This window comes from Sarcophilus harrisii, chromosome 5, assembly GCF_902635505.1.
Source record: "Sarcophilus harrisii chromosome 5, mSarHar1.11, whole genome shotgun sequence".
NCBI classification, from domain to species: Eukaryota; Metazoa; Chordata; class Mammalia; order Dasyuromorphia; family Dasyuridae; genus Sarcophilus; species Sarcophilus harrisii.
Window position 1 is genome coordinate 59,365,966 of NC_045430.1, and position 14,755 is coordinate 59,380,720.

Sequence of the window (14,755 nt, forward strand, 5' to 3'; positions counted from 1 at the left end):
TAATCCCACAAATATTTAAGTCAGCTATCATTCGCCCTCCCACACAAAAAAAATCTTTTTTTTCTTCTTCAGAATGAAACACCCCAATTATTTTAGCCAGTTCTCATATGGGAAAGTCCCCAATACTAGTCAATATCTTCTGGACATTCTCTAGCTTATTAAAGTAATTCCTAATATGAATTCCAAACAAATATTTAGAATCTGATCTGATCTTGTACAGTACAGTAGAATGATCATTTCTTAATACATTCTATCAACCATGTCAAATTGTTGACACATTGAGCTTGTAGTCCACAAAGAATACCAAATCTTTTGTCCATGAACAGTATTCTAGAGTATTTCCACAAGTTTACTTGTAAAATTTATTTTTAAACCTAACTATAGAATTTTGTATTTGACCCTATTAAATTTGACTTTGTTAATATAGATTTATAATAGATCTGCTAGAGCTCTTAAGATCTTGGATCCTAATTCTGTTTTGCAATGTGTTAGTGGATGTCAATGGACAGTTAGATATGGACTTAGAAAACATTATTAGCATTAACATTATCTATGTTGCACTGTATTTTTATTTTTTTTAAACATTTCCCTTTTCCATTTTAATTTGATTTTATTGGTACTAGAAGTGTTGTAAACTTGGGCAGCAAATTTGACACTTCTTTGTTAGCTATCCTTCCTAACCTCATGTTATCTTCAAGTGTAATAAGCTTGCCATCTGTGCCTTTACCTACATTTTAAATAATATGATCATATTAAACAACACAGCTATAAGACAAATCCTCTGAGACCCAGCTAGAGACCTCCCTCAGAGTCAACATGTCATGCACTGACCTTTTTAGATACAAGAATTCAGCTGATTTTAAATAATGGGTAGAAAATGAAGAGAAAAAAAATTTAAGTTCAATGCAAGTAAAAAGTTTCTAATACTTAGAAATATCACAAAAATATAATGAACTACCTTAAAATGTAGTACGTTCCCCTTCACTGGAGGTCTTCAGACAAAAGCTATATGACAATTGTCCTGAATATTGTAGAAGTGAATCATATTCAGACATATGTTAGTTCCTTCTAACCTTGAGGTTCTGTGATTCTGTGAATTCAAATAATTGTACTATCATCTAACATGCATTATCAGCTACTTTTGAACATCTTAAATTGCACAAGACATAGATAAATCTGAACTATCTGCAAATAGGCCACCCAATATTCCATAGACAATCCCAATGTATTAGGGAAATCATATAGTTAGTAAACTAGAAAATCCTATCCCATATAAAATAAACAAAAATATTGGCAATGTTGAAAAGGATAATCCATCCTCACTGTTTCCTAGTTCCTAACTAGACAAACAAAACAAAAACATAGATGAGCAGAATTCAGATACTTAGCTTGGGAGAAAAAGAAAATTTGAAGACTCAAGGATGAATTTATGACAATCAGTTATAAGAAAACATGATAACCAAATGAGATCCTCTTTTCCTTTAAGGTTGAAACAGGAAAAAAAGAGGCTCAAAGCTTAATGTAGGGAAAAGGACACTGGAATCCAGGGATCTGAATTAAATTTATAGCTCTGTTATTAATTCCCTTCATGTCCTAGGGCAAACCACTTTACTTTTCTGGTCAGTTTTCCTAAAAATGAGGAGATTGGATTAGATAGACTCTAAGGTCCCTCTAATCCCAATTATATTAATCTACAAACCTTCATTTATAGGAATCAAAAAATCTGGGTTCAATTTCCTGTTCTACTAATTAATTATCTGCCCCTAGGCAAGTTATGTAACTTCTCTAAACTTTAGTTTTTCCATGTGCGACTTGAATTAAACTATTCTACAATTCCATCCAATAGTGGCAATCTATACCCTTGCATGTGAAGTGATAGAAATGAGAACTAAGGCAGACCCACTTCTGGCAGAGCAACACAATGAAGGTATGGATATTTTGTCTGATCCTCATGACTCCATAAACCTTTCAAAAACAGAAATTGTGTACCAAAGATAAAGAAAGTTCAACTGGCTCCATATTCTAGTGCATCATAACACAAAAGAAAATTGAAAGAAAACAAAATTAAAAAATAAAAAACAGGAACTGATGCTCATTAGCCCTGAGCTCACTCAGCACCACTCCCCGACTCCCCATCCTACCAAGCATTAAGGCAGTACTAGTACAGCAACAACTTAACAGTCTTCATCAAAATCTAGTCCTACAGTCCAGTCCCCCTCCCTCTTTCCAGTGCTAGTTATATCCCAACTACAAGTTTGCTCAGACCTTGACAGCTAGCTTGGCCAGTCTTTCAGAAACAAAAGGTTGCTGGGGGTAGCAACCTGGAAGTATCGGTGCTGCAAAGTTCTGAACTGCCAAGGAAAACAGGCTCTGAACTGTTGGTACCAGACCAGAAAACTGAGGAACAGAAGGAGTGGGACAAGTTACCAGGTCAAAAACCTGTGCATGTGGGAAGACAGCAGCACTGCATCAAGCCTGAAGAAAAGAACATAGGTTCTGGCTAGAGCAAGTTCTGACCACCCAAAAGTCATCTGAAGCAAGACTTAGGTTGGTGAATTATACTTGCCCTGTGTGGGAGGGAAATGAAACATTTTCAGATCCAGCTCCCCAGAAAAACAAAGTCAGAAAGGAAGGAGGATTCAAAAAGTAAGTGATAAGAAAAATGGAAATGAGGAAAGGGAAAGAAAAAACTGGAAATACAAAAGATTTTCAGGAGGAAGAAAACCCAAAAATCTTGAACATAAACAGATAAATAAGTCAACAGGAAAAACAGTAGCAACAAAAGGAGTCAAAAAAAGACTTCAGATTTAGTGAGTTCAGATATCTGAATAAATCTCACAAAATAAAATGATCTAACATTTGGTGAAAGAAAGAACTCTTTAGAATTTGAAAACATGGAACCACAACATGCTATTCCTGAGTAGTTTAAAAGAAAAATAAGTATTATGAGAAAAGAATTTATGTCCTGCACAGAAAAAAATGACTAGAATAGGAAAACTTAAATCCAAAACACACAGAATTAAATTTAACAATTCAATCCAGAAACAAGTTCTATAAGCCACTGGAAAAGAGATTGTCAAATACAAAGAACATTCAAATAGAAAAAGACAATTACACACTCACTTAAAAAAAAGAAAAAGAAAAAGGAAGGAATGGAATAGTGTGTTCCAAAAAGCAATGGAGCTCAGCACTCTGCTTAGGGTTACCTATCCTGCAAATCTAAGTTTGACATACAGAACAAAAGAGGGATGTTCAATGATAAGAAAGAGTTTGAAATGTTTTTAGAAAGAAAATACAGATCTTTAGGCAATTTTATCTAGTAAATTAAAGAATGATTTTTAAAATATGTTTTATTAAAAAACAGAATAAAAAAAGAAAAACAGAAAAGGAATTAAAAACGAAATAAAAGAGAACACTGTCATGTGCCCAGCAGAACATCAGGGAGGATTCAAAATATGTAACAAATTACAAGATCAAGAAAGTGTGTGTGTGTGTGTGTGTGTGTGTATACATATACATATATATGTATATATATATATATACATATACATATATATGTATATATATATACATATATATACATTAGTAGAAGAAATTATATTCATGAGTGTCCATTTTTTCTTTACTTCATTGTAAATTGTTCTTTTGTTCTCTGCTGTGCACAAAATAATTATTTTTTAAAAGTAAAAAGGAAAGAAAAGCAGAACTAAAGAAATTATTTACTTGTCAAATACTTCAAACAAGAGGAATGCAAGAGGAGTGAATAAATGCAAAAGGAGTGAATAAATGCAGCAGGCAAAGACAGTAACAGGAGCGGTGTCAAAGAAAGACTAGTATGAAGCTTCTTTATAAATGTACAAGGAAACAGGTGAAGGAGGAAATCTGGTAGAGTGACAGTAAAAAGATGAACAAAAGATATTTTGTACAAAACCTATTAATATCTATCTTCAGGTGAATCAGCACTTTTTGGAATGGAACTACATTACAACATGGGAGGTACATAAAAGGGAAGGGAATGGGAAGAATGAGAGGAGTGAATAATATGCAGAGATCAAATCAAAGGCTAGCAATGAGAAGAGAAAAAAAAAATATGCCCTAGAAGGGAATGGGGAGAAGAGACTGAAACAGACGGAGGAAGAAAGGAGACTTTATATCAGAAGTGGGAACGGAATCCACTATGAATACTCTCATGAGTGAAGAGAGATGGTCAGTGGAGGGAAAGAAGGACCTCAATGAAGCTTGGGAGACTTGAAGCTTGATAAGTCTGCTTGTCTTGGTGGGGAAGAAGGGGGGTTGGAATCCCTGGATCCAGTTACCTGGAAGAGTGAGAGAACGTGCACACAGGAAGGAAATTTCCAAGCAAATATAGAAGAAGAAATAACAAGAGAGTTCAGAGCCTGTTTTGCTTGGCAGCTCAGAACTTTGCAGCACCGATACTTCCAGGTTGCTACCTCCAGCAACCTTTTGTTTCTGAAAGACTGGCCAAGCTAGCTGTCAAGGTCTGAGCAGTGATGGGCTATACAAATAGGAATGTAGCAGAGATGGAGCTTTTCCATGGAGCAATGTTCTCCTGACACCTGGAATAAGTAGCATTGTTCTAGAAATGAGGCCTAATGGAAAAGGAGAATCCATGGGACAAGTCCTTCAAGACAGTGACAGAAACTATCTAAAGGGGAGAATTTAGAATGATTATCTTGGAAGCTTTGATTGCATGAAAGATACAGAAAAACAAGAGAGACCAGATAACTACAGGGATCATGAAACAGAGAATAAAGGTCTAGGGTTATCAGAAAGAGAAGGTAGATAATGAAGAGACTAAGAGAAATCCTTTTTGGAAAATGTCACAGAAATAAAATTTAAAAACTAATGAACAAAATCAGATGAAGAGGAGGAGAGGAAGGAGAACCAACAGGAAGTAGTGATCAGAGGTGAGTAGAAAATGAGTATGAACAGAACCATTTTTAAAAAGATTAAAGTAACTGAAGGAATATAATAGTATGTTTTCAGCAGAAGAGGAAACTTGAAACTAAAACTTCTGCAAAATCAACATTACTACATCTAGAATGAGAAAGGAAATGGTTGAAACTAAAAAAAAATGTATCAAATTTCTGACAACAATTTGATATCTAAGATACATAAACATTAAGACTTATAGCCATTCCTCTAGCTGATAAATGGTCAGAGTACATGAACAAACAGTTTTCAAAAGAACTTCAAAAGAAATATTCAAAACAACATTTAAAGAAATGCTCCAAATTATTCACAATAAGATTAATGCACATCAAAACAACCTGAGGTTTTTTTACCTTGTACCTTACAAATGAGCAAAAATTACTCAAAAATGACAACAGTCAGTACTAGAGAAGTTGTGGAAAAATAGACACACTAATAATAGCTAAAAATTAAAAACAAAGTAGATAATCATCAATTAGGAAATGGCAAAATAAATGAATATGATAGAATATTACTGTGCTGTAAGAAATGATGTATATCAAGATTTTGCAAAGATGAATGTTGAAAACTATCTCTGCATGTATTTGGAAAAATACTATTTAAAAAGAACAATATTACCATTAATGTATACAACAACAAAAACAAAAAAGAAATAATGTATATGGTGAATATATAGAAGTATAGAAAGATATAGATATATATACACATATGAACTGATATGTAGTAAAATGAACAGTCAAGAAAACAACCTACACAGAAACTACAACAATATAAGTAGATGAAACAATGATACACCAAAGAAAAATCATAAATTAACAAAATTACATAGATCAAGTGAACTCAAATGAATAAAAATAAGAAGACACCCCAATCTATTTCTTTCTACAAAGAAAGGTCTACAAAGCAGGAGGTCCATGGGTGTTATCCATACTTTCAGACTTTTTCAATGTCAGTTCTGCTGACTTTTTTTTGTTTGTTTTTCCTTTCCAAAAACACTCTTTCTCGTGTCTTTTGGAGGAGAAAAGGGGGGAATACATAGGACTCTATGGTGTTTTAAAAACAGAAAATATTATAAAAATTTATTTTAAAGAACTAAGGCAGAGCTTTTTGGTTTAATTGGTGGTTAAGTAGGTTATCCTGAAATGTGGAAATTGCTCTTGACAAGAGGACAAACATCTTCTGTAAGAGGATCACAGGACCATAGGATTACAGAACTGGAAAAAACATTTGGGATCATGTTTTCAAACAACTTCATTTCATAGCTAAAGAAACAAAGAGATGAAATACTTTGCCAAGGTCACAATCTTAATAGCTGGCATTCAAACTCTGGACTTGTGACACCAAATCCAGTGCAGTTTCCATAACAATCATGGTTTTGATATTGCCAGTTTGAAGGCAAATACATGGATGTGACCTATGAAGGTCCCATTCACAGAGGGATTATATTCCTTCTACCAAAAGTGACAATGTTTTCACTAATATAAAAGTATCTAACACACTTATACTTTACACTAAGACATAATGTTTGTTTCCAACTACCTTGATGGTTATATATTGTTGGATTGCCCAGTTGTTTTTGTTTTCTTTTTTGGGCTTTTCTTCTGCTAACATAATAGGCCCTAAGGTATAGGATGTAAAGAATTTTCATCTCACATGCTATTGTGGAAAGAAAAATTCATATCACCTCCTGGATGAAACTGGAATTCTGTGCTTAACAAATATTACTTAATTTACAATTCTCTGGAAAATTGCATTTGCTATAAAAATACCAGTAATCCCTCAACCCTGGGGAATCCATTAAAACAAGTGTGCTCAATGCTTGTGGTGAGAGAGAGAATGACCCTTAGTTCTGGTCTTTGCATGGGTAGTTCATTGTAATAGCAGAAATAGAAAATGTAAAATAATGATATTTCACTATTAAATGGTGCTTCACAAAGTTCTTTATTCACAACAACCCTGTAATGTTGGGAGAATAAGTATTACTAATTTATTTGACAGATTAAGACATTGGGATTTGGAAAGGGTCAGCTCATAGAAAAGTAGTCAGAGATAAAAAGGAAAACTTAGAGGTCATCTAGTCTAACCCCACTGTGTAAAAATCACAAAACTGAGACTTAGAACATTTACATGATTTGTCCAAGTTAGACAGAAGATAAGTGGAAGTGAGAATTTGATACCAGATTTTTTCTCTCCAAATCCATAAGTATGGATTAGTATATCATTATTAGTAACAATTAGTAACAATTAGTAACAATAAAGCTTATATTCATGTAGTACTTTAAGATTTACAAAGTGATACCTTTCAAAACTCAGAGCCAGAAAGTACAATTAAAATGGAGGTAATTGTACTTTCTGGCTCTGAGTTTTGAAAGGTATCACTTTGTAAATCTTAAAGTACTACATGAATATAAGCTTTATTGTTAAACTATTTCAGTTTGTGTACAATTTTTCCTGACAACATTTGGGGTTTTCTTGACAAATCGGACTGGTTTGCTATGCCCTTCCCCAGTCCATTTTACAAATGAGAAAACTGAAATTGTTCAAGAACACACAGCGAATGTCTGGAATGGAACTCAAGTTTTCCTGAATTCAGTCCTGGCTCTCTATCCCCTTCAACAACTAGTTGTCCCTAAATATGAGCTATTATTAATGATGATAAAGCTGATGCTCACAGATCAAGCACAAAGCAGTGGGAAGATGATGTCCTGGCTCAGGCTACTCCTACTAAGAGAACAACTTTTAAAACCTGAGGATAAGCCCTGTATAGTTCGACTTAAAGAAGATGACCAAAGTATGCATCCCATTTTAAACATCTTTTCTGTTAACTCATAAAACTATGTCTTTATCCTACACATTATAATATATTTTGATTCAATAGGAAATTTGATTCAATAGGAAAAAGTCTGAACTATAAGTCAGATTACCTAGGTTTGCGTCTCAGCTAAGCCATTAATTAGCTATGTGATCTGGACAAGTCATTTCTTTGACATTTCTAAAAATTAAGAATTTGGAAGGAGATTTTCTAAAACCTTAGGCCAAGCACCTGTTAAGTATTAGAATAAGCTTGATCTCTCATTTTTTACATGCTACTCTGTTTTTACTTGCAATGTTTTTATGTGTATGACTTAACTGCCTGCTAGACTATCAGCTCCACAAAAACACCTAGTTGATGTCACACTTTTTTTTAATTCTCTGGGGGCCCAGCACAGAATTGTTGATAACAATTGTTACCCATCTCCCTTACTTTTTCTGTTTCACTTGGTACTAAGCTCTTTCTTCAAACTGGATTTTTCTTTTTAGACATAATTCTCGGAGCCAGCATAAAAATATTCAAAATGCTTCTAAATCTGGCCTCCAAAACAATTCTTTTGCTAAACCAGTTTTAAACTTCCTGGAGGAGTTAGGGATTGCTTCTCTTTCTCCAGGATAAAGAGTAAAGCAGCCATCAACAGCAAGAATGCATCAATCATTCACTGGGACTCAATGAAGCAAAGTACTGCTCAGAAGTGGCCATTAGCCCTCATAGTTCAGAATTGTGGATTGTGATTAATCCATTTATTTATGATTCAAATGAGGGCCCCTCAGTAGGAGTCAGTAATTGCCAGATCTTGAATAGAAGTATAAATAACCAAAGAGTATTCATTCATTCATTGTGTTACATTGCTGAAGCCCTTCTACTCTGAGAATTCTGGGCAGATTTGCTCATATTCAAAAGTTCCACTCAATTCTGCAAATAATGATTAAGTGTTTATCCTCTCCAGAGCTCTGTACTAGGATGAGGAGAGGAGACACACAAAGGTTATGTAAAATTAGATTCCTTTGGTGGTTATGGTCTCTTCAGCTTGAGTCTTTTATAAGGAGAGAAGATGGTATGGTTTAATGAAGGCAGTCAGAGAGAGGCTTGAAGTCCCAATCCCTGTTCTATCTGAGTGATTTTAGGCAAATCCCTTAACAATTCTAGGCTTTCCTTATCTAGACCCTCTTTTAAGATCTCTATCAGTTCTAAATTTTTGGGAGGGGGAATATTAAGTGAAAACTATAATTTACATAAAGCCTTGAGGAGCTGAGACCTGAAAAGAGTAATAATAATTCACATTTATATTTGAGGGAACCTGAAGAGAAGAAAGCAGACTTGTGATCTCTACTGTGTAGAAAACTTCTGTTGTAGAAAATTCCTCTGCCATGAATATCAGCAATTTCTTTGTAATTCAGAACCCCAGAAAGTTGTGCTGGAGCATTAAAAAATCAATTAACATGCCTATCCAACCAGTCTTTGTCAGAAACTGGACTTTAATCCAGGTCAACTAGATTCCTAGATCAGCACTTCTATCCACTATATTGAACTGCTTTACATTTACATAGTAATGTGGGGGGTTTGTATAAATAACTTTCTTTACAACTATCTTGCAAAGTAGGTAAATGTATTATTATCTCCACTTTACAAATGTGGAAAAGAAGACTCAAATAAGTGTTAAGTGGCTTGCCCAAGGTCACACAAAATATCAGAGCTAGAGTTAGGACTCAGATACAGGTCAACCAATATTACATGGGAAAGCCATATAAGACCTAGTTTTCAGTCTAATGGCCAATGATCAGGCAAAGATTCTAAGATGAAGTTCTTGTATTTTAATTCTTCAGTTTCTCCCTCTCTTCCTACTAGAGCTATATTTGGCTCTATCACTTACTAAATACTATTAATTCCCTTGATCCTTGAAATAACTCTGATAGGTGGGTAGTAAAAACATTATTCTTCCAATTTTACAAATGGAGAAACTAGCTAGGAGACTGGGATTCGGAGAGAATAAGTTGCTCGAAGTCACATAGAACTAAGAATCCAAATCCAGGTCTGCAAACTCCAAGTTCAGTGTTCTACTATTTTAGAGTGGCCTTTCACTACCCCCTCCCCGTTAATTCACTTTCTTTCCCTCCTACTCCTTCCAACTCTTCCTCTCTCTTCAGATTCTCCCCTACAGCTCCTCCTCCCGATCTATTTCCATTCACTCTAGTCATCCTATGAAAAACACATTCACAGACCCCACCCACTCCGCAGCAACTCACAACAAATTGCACTGGGGAAATTCCTGCTTCTGACCCAACTCATTAGAAAAACAACTAGTTAGCTCTTGGATGGTGACCAAGTGACCATCACGAGGTACTTAGATTCCTACCATACTTATAAGGAAGATAGTTTATTACTCAATAGAAAGTGCCAAGAGCGGAATCCTCTGATTCAGATCCACTGAAGCTTGCTCCAGCCCTGGCTGCCAGTCACTCCATCAACCCCTGGCACTGGGGTACATCAGCGATCTGCTGGCTCTACGCAGTAGATGCTGTTTTCATCTAAGCCTGAAGTAAAGCCTGCCTGTGCGACTGACGAGAAAGACCCGCAAGGTGGGGGGAGGGGAGGGGCGGGAAGTGTAAAGAGAGGGGGAGAAAGAGGGAGGGGGGAGGGGAGGGAGAGGAGAAGAGGGCAGGAGGAGGGAGTAAAAATAGCCAGGCTCAGCTCGCAACCCTAGCTAAGGTGGGCTGTTGCTTTTGTGTTAGTTATCCAAAGCAGACTGCGGAAATCGGAGCCGCTGTCGCCTTTTCCCAGCCAGACATTGCGCATCCAGGATGGGGAGGTGGAGAGAGTTTACATAGGAGTGGAAACTTTATTTTAAAAACAAAATGAGAAGAGGCGGGAAGAAGGATGGTGGCAGTAGCTTATGAGAGTCTCTTTCTCAGGCATCCTGACGCTGCTTCTCCCCCCCTCCCTTCTAGTTGCGCACAGCACACACCCCCCCTCCCTTCCGCCTTCTTTCTCCTCCCAGCAGCCTGTTGGAGGCTGGGTCCCGCTACGTGCCTGGCTGGCCCACACTTTACAGAGGTGCAGCCCGGAGCTCTGTGCTATTTTTAGAAACCACTGCTACAAATGTCAAGAAGACTAGGGTGGGCAAGCAGAGAGACTGAGCTTTAAAGGGCTAGTAACGGAGCCGACGGAGCTTTGCTTTCTTGTGCATGAAACAGATGGTATTCATGAAGGATCATTCTGGCCATCTAGCAGGTGGAGCATTTTGTAAATTCTTTATCTGAGGATTTAGGGATTGAGGAGACCGAAAAAGAATTGCTATCCTAAAGTCTACCCTATAAGAAGACCTTATTATTGACGAATCTCACAGCTGCATTCATGCACCTCCCCCCACCTCCCACATTTCAGCCCCCGGAGCGTGTGTATTTCAAGACTGACAATTCCCAGATAAATGCTGCTTCTGGTATTTTTCAGGAAACAGGGTTTTGCGTCCCTTGCAGCCTCTTCGAAGAAATCGAGATGGGTTGCTCTACGTGGGGTTGCTGCAAGTGTTAAGGAACAAGAGATGTAGGGATAAGAGGGAGAGAGAAATAGTTTTCTCGTTCTCTTCCTCGTTCCCACCCTCTAGTGCTTTTGGGTATCCGTAGGTGAAATGTGCGGCGGTCCAACTGAATTACAGCTATTAATAGAGTCTGGAGTTTTCTCGTTTCTTTTTCCTGCCGGCAAGTAAGGGGGCAGTCTCCACACTCCTACCCCAAGCCCTTACTGACTTTCATATACCGCGCTTTTCCAGGAAGCTAACCTCATTCATGACCACAGGTGCCCTAATGTCCCTTAACCCATTACAGTTGTAAAGACGTGAAGGTCAGAGACGCTCGGCACTCTAGCTAGGAGTTGCTTGTAGGGAGAAACCGCAGGCCGAGGGTTGGTTCATAAGAGGAGGCTAGCGCTCTGGGTCGACTTGAAGGTAAAACTGAGGCGAGTAGAAAAGGATGAAAGTGGGGGTGAGGTGGGGCCTTAGTCAGGACCAAAGATAGAGCTGCAGAGAGGCAGGGGACATCATTCCCAGGCGTTTATGGAGTCAATAGCTGCAGTCGCAAACTCCCTATCTCCCAGCCCCACCTCCCCCGACAAGTTCCTGGGAACTGCAGAAGAGCTGTCCCTGGTACTGAAGGAGGCTCTGGATATAACCCATGCTCACTCGCACTTCTAGGGGCACTTAGACCAAATCAGGATTACAGATCTGTGTTACTATAGCCCGGACTCTGAAAGTGAAGGATCTATCCGTGGTCCTGAAGTAGTACCCAGAGTACTCAAGGCTCAGTTCCGGCCGCAGTCGCTCGTGAGAAACCAAGAACCCAGAAAGGGTAAATCAAAAGATAGCTCAACCTCTACAAGCAGGAGAAAATGACTATTTGATTTTTCATCCTGCCTTGCCTCCCCCCAAAAAATTTATGCAGATCCCAGAGTAAGAGAAGAGAAAGATCTGCAGCCAGAAAGCTGCAAAGCCAGCAACAAGACGATGGAGAGCTTGCAGGCTAATGGTATAAGAGGGTGATGGGGTGATATCTGCTTCTTTGCATTTTCAAGGGGGAGGAGGACTAGTACATGCACTGTCTCGCTTTCTCTTATCCCTCCTCCTACCCCCAACCAGAAAGAGAGAGGGAGAGAGAGAGAGAGAGAGAGAGAGAGAGAGAGAGAGAGAGAGAGAGAGACAGCAGAAGCAAGCAGGATGGAGCTAGGGAAAGTTTGGCACTTGAAACGGAGCAGCGGTAGTGGTAGCAGCAGCAGCAGCAGCGTAGTGGTTCCAGATTTGAGCGGCCGGGGTCGCCAAGGACCTTGGCTCTCTCGCCTCCTTACCTCGGTGTTCTCGGCAGCGTTCTCCGCCATTTTCCTCCTTAGGAGCAGGCAGCGGGAAGAGTGTTTCATGCCCATAAGAGCCAGCAAGGGGTTGGAGATATATAGATAGTAGAGAAAGGGAGAGCTGTTGTGGCTTTAAAAATAAGGGCCCCTAAAAACCCCACCCCAAAACAAAACCCAAACCTAAACACCGTATCTGGAGCACACACGGGATAAAAAGCAATCACGGTTGAGTCTTTTCAGCAGTCTCCACTTTCTTTTATTTTCCTCCCTTCTCATTTGCTTCTGATTCCTTCACACACTTTCAAGTTCTTCTCTTGCATCCCCACCCCCCCACCCCCACCCAGCCCCACTCCACACACGCTGCGGGTTTGCTTAGGGAGGTAGCCTCAAATGCACAGCTGCTTCTCAACCCGCTTCTGGGGAAGTACAGCAGCCCAAAGGCAACCAGCAACTCCTCTTAACTTCTGCAGCTCGGCTGAGCTAAGCAACACCCCTTTCTCCTTGCGTCTTCTCGGGGGCTGAGCTGGGTGAGTGGGGGTGGGGTGGGAGGTGGAAGTGGTGAAGGCAGGCCACGGGGGCACGGAGAGACAGCTGGGCAGGGGCTGATCGCCCCCTAATCTTTTACCCTCGTTCCCTCCTCCCCCGGTTTCCTTGTTTCTCTCTGCCTAAAGAAACACGCCTAGGCTCTCCGGAAAACTTGCGCTGGAGGCGAGAACATAGCTCAGGAGACTCGGACGCTTCCCTGGTACAGTAAAACGCGCTGGAGCGATCAGCAGTCTCGGGCACTGGACTCGTGTCTGGCTTTCTGAGTTGATCAAATATCTCCCTTTAGATGGAAAACGATATGGAGTGGGGGGGGGCGAGAGAGAGGGAGAATCTACCCTGCCCCCAAAGCCCACCTCTCCCCATCCCCGTCTCTCTTCTTTTTCTTCTCTCTCTGTCTCTTCCCCCAACTCCAACAAACCTTCAATTACAACTAGAGGAATGGAAAAGAAGAGAAATTGGTTACCAGTTTCTTTTTTGCCCCTTGCCTGTCCAAGGCTGATGGGGTCTTCAACACTAGGGTAAAAGCGGCTGGTTGGGGGTGGGGAGACAGTTGCAGAAGGAAGTTTAAATATAAATTCCTGTGCCTCTCATCTCCGCCCCCCCACTCATACACAAATGCACACCACGTCTCCAGAAGACTTCTTAGATTCCCCCCCCCCAAAAAAAACACACACACACAGGGTTCCTCTTTCCTGTTCTCCTCACTCCCCCCCTTTTGGAATCTTTCTTTTATTTCCCCTGGGAGAAAGGGAGGTTATCACACACCAGTTAGGATTCTCTTGCTCATTTTGAAAGGAGTATGGGCAGAAGAGGGTGTGCATCATTATACAATGCTTCCCAGTCTTCACTTTTAAAATATCTTTCCATATTACAAGCCATCTGCTGGAAGGGGGTTGGCACGGATGTAAGAAGGAATATTGAAAGAAGGGGAGACCCAGTACCATCCTATACCAGTACTCTCTCCCTTTCCACTGTAACAGGCTTCCCTGGTCCCTGCTTTCAAAGATAGACAGTTTTCAGGCCTCAATCAATGGTAAGAAATTAGAAAGGGCTCCCTAGCTTTTCTCTCCATCATTCCTTGGAATAGTTCTTCACCCATCTTGTTTTTATTCTGATTTACAAATCACTTTTGGCAATAGTGTACTGAATCTTCTACTTCTACATTTTACCCAATTCCATGGTGATGAGACAGGTGTTTTGCCTAAGGGAAAAATAGTTGAAGACCTGTTTTATCTGGGCATAGGTGGAAGTTGAGAACAGGAAGGGATTGAGGTAATTAGGAAATAGACGCTTTGGGGAATAACAGCTTGAAAGAAAAGAGTTGAAAGGCTAGTGTGGTCATGGGTCATAATAGGATTAAAGTTAAAGGCATAGTATATGGAGGTAGAGTCAAATTAAATGTTAAAAAACACCTTCTGATCCCTGTTGCCTTAGATGTTGGGGGAGGAGTAATAAAAGTTCTTTGCTTCATATTATTTCACACTCCCCATCATCATCCTTTACATAACCATATCAAAACAAAAGATGTGATTTTTTTAGTATTTTGTTGTCCCCAAGATATTGAAAGAATCAAATACAAATTTTCAGTTAATTCAATGGTTCCTC

General features: G+C 39.2%; 1 protein-coding gene across 2 annotated transcripts in view; it reads right to left on the reverse strand.

Moving 5' to 3' along the window:
- PRMT8 (protein arginine methyltransferase 8) overlaps positions 1–12,676 on the reverse strand; it is a 164,612-nt gene extending 151,936 nt beyond the window's left edge. The window contains exons 1-2 of one of the 2 annotated variants that reach the window (XM_031939222.1): positions 2,266–2,323; positions 959–1,090 (exon numbers count right to left, since the gene is read on the reverse strand). Coding sequence is in view for 1 of the 2 variants with exons in the window: in XM_003771306.4 (XP_003771354.1) it covers positions 12,602–12,676 (75 nt within the window). In the remaining variant the exon portion in view is untranslated. Of the gene's footprint in view, positions 1–958; positions 1,091–2,265; positions 2,324–12,601 lie in introns of those variants that run through there. The other variant, XM_003771306.4, reaches the window with a different exon arrangement.
- Between the last annotated feature and the right edge of the window lie 2,079 nt (positions 12,677–14,755).